The sequence below is a fragment of the Chaetodon trifascialis genome, chromosome 4 (genome assembly GCF_039877785.1).
Source record: "Chaetodon trifascialis isolate fChaTrf1 chromosome 4, fChaTrf1.hap1, whole genome shotgun sequence".
In the NCBI taxonomy this organism is placed as follows: Eukaryota; Metazoa; Chordata; class Actinopteri; order Chaetodontiformes; family Chaetodontidae; genus Chaetodon; species Chaetodon trifascialis.
Window position 1 is genome coordinate 24,672,279 of NC_092059.1, and position 10,270 is coordinate 24,682,548.

The 10,270-nt window shown below is 43.5% G+C and overlaps 1 protein-coding gene across 1 annotated transcript; it reads right to left on the reverse strand.

Annotated features, from left to right (window-relative positions):
- Positions 1–532: 532 nt before the first annotated feature.
- Positions 533–2,599, reverse strand: foxc1b (forkhead box C1b). The gene has a single exon (XM_070961088.1). It carries the CDS (start codon positions 2,310–2,312, stop codon positions 897–899), a length of 1,416 nt encoding a protein of 471 aa, XP_070817189.1. The 5' UTR covers positions 2,313–2,599; the 3' UTR covers positions 533–896.
- Between the last annotated feature and the right edge of the window lie 7,671 nt (positions 2,600–10,270).

Consider the following 10,270-nt stretch of genomic DNA (forward strand, 5'->3'; position numbering starts at 1 on the left):
TCTGTTCGACCTCTCACAGTTTGATATTGAAACCTCCACTGTACACGGCTGCATTTGGCCTCTGCAGCGCAAAGTGGGGGCGCAGACCCTTCCTCCTCATCCTTTTTTATAAAATATTCCTTCTGGAACTGAAAAGGTCCTCTGAACCTTAATTACTGCATTTCATTATTTTCTCTTTCATACGTTAGAAAATCAAAATTATGCGGATTCACTGAAATTCTCAAATGCACGCAGCTGTAACCCACTAAGACTAAGAACCCGCTCCTTGCGTTTTTTTAAACTAGAGTTTTATTTTTAGCGTATTTAACAACTTAGAATTATTGTAAAATATTTTACCCTCTAAACACATTTTGAGCTACTTCTGAATCTCTGAATTAAAAAAAAAAAAATACTCCCGTGCATTAGCATTACCACTGCTAATAAATCACTCCAGTTAAAGTCAAATAGACGGCACTTTATTAAACAAACAAAATGTAATGCCTTCAAAATAGTTTTTAACAAATAGACAAAATGAATAAAATAAGTCAGTATAGACTACAAAGTCCCTCCTCTATTTCTATACAAGAACTGGGACAAATAAAGGCAGCAATAAGAAAACTGGAAAAAGTGTTTGGTCCTCAACATCCGTCCACTCCCTTTTCCTAAAAAATAAATTACTATATTAGGCTATAATTTACAGTCTAGAGTCATAAAAGCTTGTATTTGAGCCATCTTTATAAACAATTCTCAAAGTGAGAGGGAAGACACTTACGTGTTTTTGGTGTTACACACGCCTCGACAAGAAAGTCTCTGAATCTCTTATGTCCATTCGGAGTGTGAATAAAAGACCAAAAGTACAAAAAAATATAGAAAACATATATTAGAGTTATTAATTTAGAAAAGACACGCTGTGGCTTTCAGAACTTGCTGCAGTCATAAACAAAAGCTCCTGAGGTGCGGTAGATGGACTGGCCGGATGGGAAAGCCATCTGACAGCTATTATTCCCATTGACCGGGGAGCCGTTCAGCCCGATCCGCTGGGACTCAAACATCTCCCGCACAGAGTGGAAGTTCTGCTGCTGCGCAGGGTAACCCGGGCTCAGGTGGCTCAGGTCCCCGTACCAGGACGCGAGCCGTCCCTGGTGCGCGTGGTGGCCGTCCTGGGCCGCCTGGCTCAGGTTGCTGTGTCCGAGCGGGGACGCGGTGGTCGTGGTGATGCAATAATCTGGAAGAGCCTCCTCCACCGTGGTGGAGGGCGCCAGGTGGCCGCCGGACGATCTGTCCCCCGCGTACAGGCTCATGGCTTGCATGTTGCAGTGATAGGTCGCGTTGGAGTTCGTGGAGATGACGTTCTGGTTGCAGGTCGTTGAGTTGTACGCGGGTGTCTGGTTGGGGGAATAGTTGAGCGACAGTGAAGGGGTGATACCTGTCCGAGAGGAGGGGATGAGTGGCGGGGACAGCTCGGCCTGCGGAGACCCCCGCAGGGTGGTCATGATGTTATCCACGCTGAAGCCCTGCGCCGTGGCCTGGCCGTGGTGGTGGTGCTCTGGTCCATCCATGCTGAGTGACCGGGTGGAGGGCACGCTGTGCGGGCTGCCTGTTGACATGCTGCTGCTGCTGTCCGGACTCTCGATCTTGGGTACGGCGCTCAGGGCCGGGGACGCGGCCTGAGGCGGCGTCGACGTCCCGTTCTCCGTCTTTATGTCCTGGATCCGCACCGGCTGACAGCCCTGCACCGGTGGGTCCTGCTCCCTGCCCGGGGTGCGGGCAGAGGGGTCTTTGCCCTGCCTGTCCCGATCATCCTTGTCCCTCTGCACATCCTTCTTTTTGAACCTCCTCCGGCGCCGTAGGAAGCTGCCGTTCTCAAACATGTTGTATGAGTCCGGGTCCAGGGTCCAGTAGCTGCCCTTACCTGGCTTCTTATCGTCCCGGGGCACTTTGACAAAGCACTCGTTGAGCGACAGATTGTGCCTGATGCTGTTCTGCCAGCCCTGCTTGTTGTCCCGGTAGAAGGGGAATCTCTCCATGATAAACTGATAAATCCCGTTCAGGGTGATCTTTTTCTCCGGTGAGTTCTGGATGGCCATGGTGATGAGGGCGATGTAGCTGTACGGGGGCTTGACCATGTCCTTCGGCTGGTGCTGAGGGGTGTACGGCCCGTACGCCCGGGCCATGCTGGCCGGGTACTGGTCGTGGGCCGCATGGGAGTACATACTCATGGGCGCAGGCATCCCGGTGTATCCACCGCCGGCCCGGTAGTAGCTCTGGTCGCTACTGATGTACGGTACAACTCCCAAAGAGTTGGGGCTGGAGACGGAATAGCGCGCCTGCATCCTGCGCAATGCGTAAAACCTCCCCAAACTGCTTCCCCCCAGAAACTCTCACAACTTCGCCGTGTGCTCCGATTCTGCTCGTCTTTTCTTCTCTCTCTGTATCGTCTGGAAGTCCTTTTTTAAGCCGCAGCTCGCCACGGTGAACCGGAGAGAGCGCACACTGCTGCAGTGAACATTTGGGAGACTGAGAAGGCTAAAAGTAAGGCTGGAGGAGCATGAGTCTACACAGCAAGCAGCGTTTTTTTACCCTTCACATTTTTTCCTTCCTTTTGGCTGCTCTGGCTGCTCCTCCCCGAATGTGTGCTCCATCATCCAATTGGAGGACGAAATGAACCTGTGGAAAAGCTGCATGGCGACAAAAGTTACTACACCCCCCACTCCCCCCCCCCCCCCCCCCCCCCCCCCTCCTTCCCTCTCTCCTCAGCTCTGTCATGGAGTTATTAAAATGCTGTTAAGGGTGTGCCCAAAACGCTCAAAAATTCACTCAATGACCCAAATTGCGACATTTATTATTTTTCATTAATTTATCAAATTGCGAGTCATAAAATAACTTGTTATTAGTCTATTTCGAACACAAGACTGTGAGTTTATTGTGGGATAAGGGGCCTTAACGCTTTTGACCAAGTTGGCGTACCCTCCTCTTCAGAACTCTGCGTTAAAGTGGAAATTCTCCAAACTAGAGCGCCTAAAATGTACCTCAATTTACCCCAGGTATATTCTGTTCTGTCTGTGTTAATCAGCCCTGGAGGCCTGAAATGACAGGCCTTCTCTACAATTATGCTGATATTTTTATTCATGTTAGTAAAACATTTTGGGATGCCCAGACCTCCAATTAGAGCGAAGTTATCGCCGATCAGGGATGCAAAGCGAGCGAATAGCGACCAGGCTGCAGTCTGTGAGGAGCTATCAGCTGCGGCTGAGCCGCTCAATCCACACACGGACATGAAAGAGTGTGGATGCCTCCCTCCCGCTAACACACAGCGCCGGTGGGCGGTGTGGGGAAACTCATTAGAGGTTAAATGAAGATCATTTGGTCGAGGTGGGTGAGAAAAGGTGCCCTGGGTGCGAGCGGCCGCTGTGACTGAGGTGGGATTTTGAAGATGAAGACCTCCAAATGTCATTCACACCGGCCGGGTGTTAACAGGGCCATCAAAGCCCCCTGCCCTCCACAAACTTATGTTTCGTTGTGTTGATTGCAGGAGCTCAAAGCGACATATGTGTGTTTTCAGCCTGATGGAAATAATCTTTTAAAAACATTATAAAGATTCAGTAATTAAGGGAAGGTGTAATTAATGCATTTTTTAGGATGCAGGGAATATAAACTAACAATCGGTAATTAAGTGTATTATCAGTTCATTATCAGACTGAGAAAATTCGTATAAATATATCAAGATGAAACAGCAAACATTCATTTGTTTGTCCTGAAGTCTCCTTTTCTTTTTCTGTTGAATTGTTGTATTCGTGATTTGTCTTTTACCTCTCAGTTCTGTAGTTTAAGATAAATGCATTTCTACTCGTGTTTTACATTTCATTTATTTGCTGAGAAATGCACGTTGTTGCGTCTAAAAACGTCTCAGAAATTCAACTCATTTTCAGAGTGTGCAGCAGCCCTGCACGTGGGACAGGGTGCTTTTATTTGAAACAGTCATATAATTTTACACCCGGTGTCACATTAACTGGAAACAAGTAGTTTATCAATTTATTAGAGGCAGAATTTCCTGAACGTTACAACTCCAACACCAGATTTTTATATACTTTGCACGAAAGCTGCATCTTTTATTTAAATTAATGGATTCAACTAAAAGCAGTACGTTTAACAAATCCAGCTAAATATTCCAGAAATGTGTCCAAAACGAAAATATTTCTAGATGTCTTCATTGACAGAAACTGAAGACCGTTAGACTCTAATTTTCTAAAGCTGTGTGCACGAGGCTCGACTGTGCACGACAAGCTTTTAACCAGAGAGGGGCAAACAAACATGGAGCCCATTGGTATTAAACCACATCTAAGAGCCCAGGGAATTAATAAGAACTGAGGCCTAAGGCTCTCTCTTCATCTTTTCTTTATCTGGGATAAATTGACCTGACGGCTACATTTCCAACAACATGAATTCACTAACAACAGAAGAGAAAGTGAAAAACTGCCATTGTCTGATGAAATAATGTGAGAGGATCTGCTTTCTCACTTCTTTTTTCCTGTGATTTGCATGTGTCGTCAGGACTCTCATGGGGAAGCAAACGCAGAGCGCTCTGACACCTGTGAGTCCTCCATGACTGACCGGTGACCGACAGGTGGATGCACGAGACTCCAGCTGTGCAGCTGTGGGCTGCCGCTCGGTGAAACATTTGTACATCGTTAAATCGGCTGTAGTCTATATTCTGTGAATTAGTTATTAATTAGGCTTTTGTTCCAGGAGTTCTCACAGTTGTTGTGAACAGGATGAACGCGCTCATATCTGCAGCACGTTTCCCTCCATCTGTCACCACTGAGATTCCAATGAAAACCAGCCACATCCTGAGATAATATGTCGGACCAAATCAAACTCACACCGAGCCCACACATCCCTATATGTAAATATTTTGGGACAATTTTTTATTGTTTGCTATAGATTAACGGTGAAGGGATTTAAAACAGAAAGTTATGCTGAGAAAAAGCTGGAAGCTGCTGAAAAATATTGAGGGAATTCTTCACCTCATGCACGACACACGCCTGCCCCCCAGTGGTCAGCATGTAAAGGTGTCTGATGGATGGATGTCGCCAGGAGTCGGTAAGTTTTTACCATTATTGAAGGAAGTACTCGAATACGCTAGTAATCTTTTCTGTGACAAGTAAAAGTCTTGCATTCAAAAATTTTCTTAAGTGAAAGTACATTAATGGCATCAAAATATAGTTTATGGACCCAAAGCACTGCGTTCAGAACAATGCATATTTTATTATTGGATCATAAAATTTGATGCATATGTCACTTGCTGCAGCTCATTTGAAAGACTTTAACTAATTGCTTGTGGATTTCTCCCTGGGGCTCAATAAAGTTTTATCTTAGCCAATAATTATACAATATACAATTCATTCATTGATTATATGTTGCTTCATTAATCTTAATCTCCACAGTGACTTGAAACTAAAGTTATCATATAGATGTAGTGGAGTAAAAAGTACAATTTTTCCCTCTGAAATGGAGTAGAAGTATTAAGCAGCAGAAAATGGAAATAATCAAGGCCCTCAGATTGTACTTAAATACAGCGCCTTGATAAATGTACTTAGTTACTTTCTTTCACTGGGGTTTCAGGTTGGAGCTTTGCACAGGCAAAGAAAGCAAAGAAACATTTGTTTCCAGGCTCATGTGTTTCCAGCTGCTATTTCCACTGCATACAGAACATCTGCTTTTCAAAAATGCATTTTAGCTCTACTGTGGCAATGTTCTCTGCTTGTGATTGGCATGATATTTCATATATTATTACAGGCTTATCATAAATGTTAAACAATAAAATACTCTCTTTTTCTATCAGAAAAGAGAATTTGAGTCACTCGTGATGATGCTACAGAGCATTGCAAACTTCAGATGTTTCTTATAGATGTTTTTGGGTTCCGGGCGCAAAATATTTGGTGAGTTTCACCACCTGAAGTCATGAATCAGGTGAGCTAAAGAGAACAAATGTAGGATCTGAACTCAAACATCAGCTTATAAACCAATGAATATTCTCCAAGAAAGGCAGGCTCTTATTTTGACACATTTATTTTTTTCTGTTTGAATACATTTGTGGATTTTTGTATCAAAAGAGATGTAGATGAAGCCTATTTTGTCTTTTCTTGCTGATTCAGTTTTACAGCTCAGACACTGATGTACAGATGACATGTACAGAAACTCTCATTTAGAGGACAAGCTATCAGCTATGGATATAATGTTATTATTTGCTGATGACAGTGGCTGAACGGACATGAAACCCAGCATTCCCTGCAGTCTACTGGCTGTGACAGGTTTACTGACTTAAAATTTTACTCAAAATATGACTTCAAATAAATATTCAGCTAACAAACACAATTAATACGCAGTCATTGTAGGTAAGAAATGTAGCATCAGCTTTATTTGAGGTTTATATTACTAGGGATCATCAGCACCATCACGTCTGTGTGTTGTCACCAGTCTAACAAACTTATGTCATTTGATCGCGCACACACCGGCATTAAGTTTTACCACAGCGCCCTCTGCTGCCACATTGATGCACACACACCATCAGCAGCACCAGCAGGGAAGTGAAAGAAGGAAATCCTAACTTTATGAGCAAATTTTAGTAAAAGTTTCACAGCTCTATAACACATACTCGGTGTAATTAAAATAAAAAATAAAAAATAAATAAAATAAAGTTTTAAGTGTAGAGTATTTTAGTTCTGTATTTTTTACTGCTGACCTTACGTCAGTCTGTGCTCTTTTCTTCAGAGGTCTCACTCCTGAAACTTCACTGTGTCATTGACAGTGTTTATATTAAGTGCCTAATTAAACACAGACAGATTTCCAAAACAACCCAGGACCTCAAAGTCAGGCACCCAAAAAGCACATTGGAAATGGTTTTCAAATAAATAGCTGCCAATCATCCATGTGCAATACATTAATCTTGTGTTTGGTGCTGCGGCTGTGACTGGTTAGAAGAGGGTAAAGCTGTTCTCAAGGCCGTACAACGCCTCACAGTATGGCAGTTTTTGCTCTTTTTTTTAACCCCCAAAAGTTGACATTGAAGCCCAGACAGGCAAAGAGCAGGGCTTCTCTGAAAATCCAAATAAGGCCATGGGAGGCGACTGAAGCTTGAGCTGTTTCTGATTTAGTTGCCTTGATGAACGGTATAATTTTCTCACATGATGACACGCAAGCACTCTCATTTATCTTTATTTGCACGCCATTTCAAATGAAATCAAGAATAGCCTGGAAACTGAGCCAAGGGAATATTTACATCTGTTTGCCTCAGTTTATGCTGAATAAACTGCCTGAAAAAATGGCTCCTTGGAACTTATGGCATTGTGGAATTGAGTTCCCTCCTCAGTCACAGAGTTTAACCACCCGCGGCCTTCTGCAGTGAACTGTGCTTCACCAGGATTTTTGACCTGAGTGTGAAATTGGCAAACTAAAGAAAATAGGCTTAAGCAATTTTCTGTCAGCAAGTCTTGCGGGAGGATGCAAAGATCCTACAGGTGTGAAATAATGTGACGTCTCCTTATTCATCTGTTTGTCCGTGGCTTTATTCATGTTGCTGTTTCTCACATAGAGAATACTTTAGAGCAGCAGCTCATGTGTGATGATTAACAGGAATGTGTTGTATGAGTTAACAGCAAGCCACACCACAGTAAATGAGTCAAATTAGTAAAAGCTAACTCACCAAACAGGAGTCCAAAACCTTTGCTGCTAAACTCGGCCCCCTAGTGGAGTATGTGACACCGTCACCACCTTCATCTTTGCACTTGGTCCCTCTTGACTTTTCCTTCTTGTTCCTTTCTTTCTTTCCTTGTCTTTAAAGCAGCTTCATCGCTCAGAAGAGACATGACTGCTGTGCTGTCAGCTTCTATGGACTTCTCAAGCACTGACTGAGTGCAAATGCTCTTTTGTAGCAACCATTCACACTATGACAGTAACACCTGGGGGCAGCCTTGTTTCACTACATCCTGTATCTGTTGGTCACTGAGCAGCTCCACTGAAGCGACTGGAGATTAATGCCTTGCTTAAAGGCATATCTAATGATAAGGAGGCAGCATTATCTCCTTTCATACCACCATTACCAGATTTTTTCTGCCTGTTTAAGTGAGCTTTCACTAACAAGATCTCTAGAGCAACCAGCCTTTTAATTCCACATACAGCTGCTATAGCAGACTCACTCTCACTGCCTTCTTCGTCTGTACTTCATTTGACCCAGTCTGCTGAGGCACTGTTTCCTAACCGTAGCTTCAGGACGCTTGAAGGTGTCCAGCTTGGGAAACTTTCAAGGAAGAAGGTAGGATGAGTCTTTTCAATAACATTTGCAGATTACAACCTGGAAAAGTCTTTTTTTTTAACACCAGTCCCAGTTTCCAGATCTGCAGAGCCTGCGGGTTCTTCTGAGTCTATTTTCAAGATGGAAAAAACTACAGTTGCAGTGAGAGCACAGGATCACAGGATTCAAAGCTCAGTGTCTGTGAGCTGGAAAAGGAGAAGCTTCAGCATGAGATAGAGCAAACTCGCAGAGTGCTCAGGCTTCAGAGAGTCAGAGCCGTAAACCTACAACAGAGAGCTTCTGAGAGGGAGGTTCTCCTTGAGATGCAGCAGAGGGAGGGAGATTTTTAATAACCAGGTGGCTCTGACGACTCTGGAGAGGAGCACATACTGTAGCTGCCAGGATGCAGGTTGGATCTTTAAACCCCTGGCCCCACCCCCGATGGAGGGGGAGAACAAAGAGGAGTGAACTGCTCTATCAAAAGCACAGCACCATTCGTGGTGGCACTGAACCATGCTAAATCTCATGTAAACAAGCTAACTTTATGTTAGCATGCTAGCTCTGGTGTTAGCATGCTAACATCAGCATCCAGCTCAAAGCAGCCAGTATCAAAGAGTAGCAAAGCTGTTTTTGTTTATCATCAGTGATGGAGGAATATTCAGATGCTTTACTTAAGCAAAAGTACTAATACTGTAATAATACACCATTATAAGGAAAGGTCCTGCATGATGCTACTTCACTGCAAGTATCTAAGTATAATCTGGAAAATGTACTTAAATTATTCAAAGTAAAAGTCCTCAATGTAGAAAAATGTCTCCTGTGACTGTTGAATAGTGAGTTATTCCACACATGCAGTATCATGAGACACATTATTTACTGAAGGAACTGACATAACAACAGTCTGCGTCATATCTAGAGTCCAATACGATTTACAAAACACCATCCTGTTTGTTTGTTTCTCAACTTGTTGTCTCTTCATCTTTTTTTTTTTTTTTTTGACATACATTTGTTTGCACCTAACCCGGACTCAGAACGAGGGCATTGACATCACTTTCATGTGTGTGTCCAGCAGGCTGCGAAGGGAGGTCTGCAACATGTTTAGCCTACAACCACAAGTCCAAAAAAGCTGGGACGCTGTGTAAAACATAATTAAAAACAGAATGCAATCCTTTGAAAACCAACTGTGTTTACTGACAACGGTTTCACAAAGTGTTCCTGAGCCCATATCCTTTATACAGTCATGTGTTCACAAAGTGGTGAACCTCGCTCCATCCTTGCTTGTGAATGATTGAGCCTTTTTGGGATGGCAGTCTAGCTGTCACGCCACCATCATCCCCTCCTCCTCCTGATGGAAAGTTCTGCTCATATACATGAACCGGTTATCTGAGCAACATCACTTTGATATCTAATGTAGAAAGGCTGATGTGATACATATGAAACAACAAATCTAATGTCTCTGCTCTTGGCTTGGGTGTAGCCATTATATAAAACAAAAAAGAAAATGTCTGAATCTTCATTTCGAGTAAGATAATCTACCCATCCATCACACTGACTCATGTATCTTAGAACCTCACATCTGCAGTCCCCTGAACCTGCCTGTGCTCACGGTCCTGAGACCGATTCAACCTCCTTAGGCCAAAACTTCCTTTTGCAGGTAAGTTAATGTCAAAATATGTTTGACACAAAATATTTTATATCTGATCTTCCTACTATCTTTATGCAAATATGTGTCAATTTAAAGTGTAACCACCTCACAGGAGACGTCTCTTACTTTACTGGAGTCTACTTCCAGCCTTTGTGCACTGCAGACTTCAGGTTTCCACATCACTCTTATGCAAGTTGAATATTGAACCACGATTGGCCTCCAAGCTATTTGTGATGTCACAAATCCTTCTTGTAGGCCCGCCTCTTCAAATTCAATTTTCAGTGAGCAGAGAAACTTTCCACTTTCAGCAGGTGAATGTGAAAACAGACTTGTCGTGTCAAACTCTGCACATACGT

Excerpts from the sequence above, each read along its gene's own strand:
- foxc1b (XM_070961088.1), bottom strand. The coding sequence starts at position 2,312 with ATGCAGGCGCGCTATTCCGTCTCCAGCCCCAACTCTTTGGGAGTTGTA.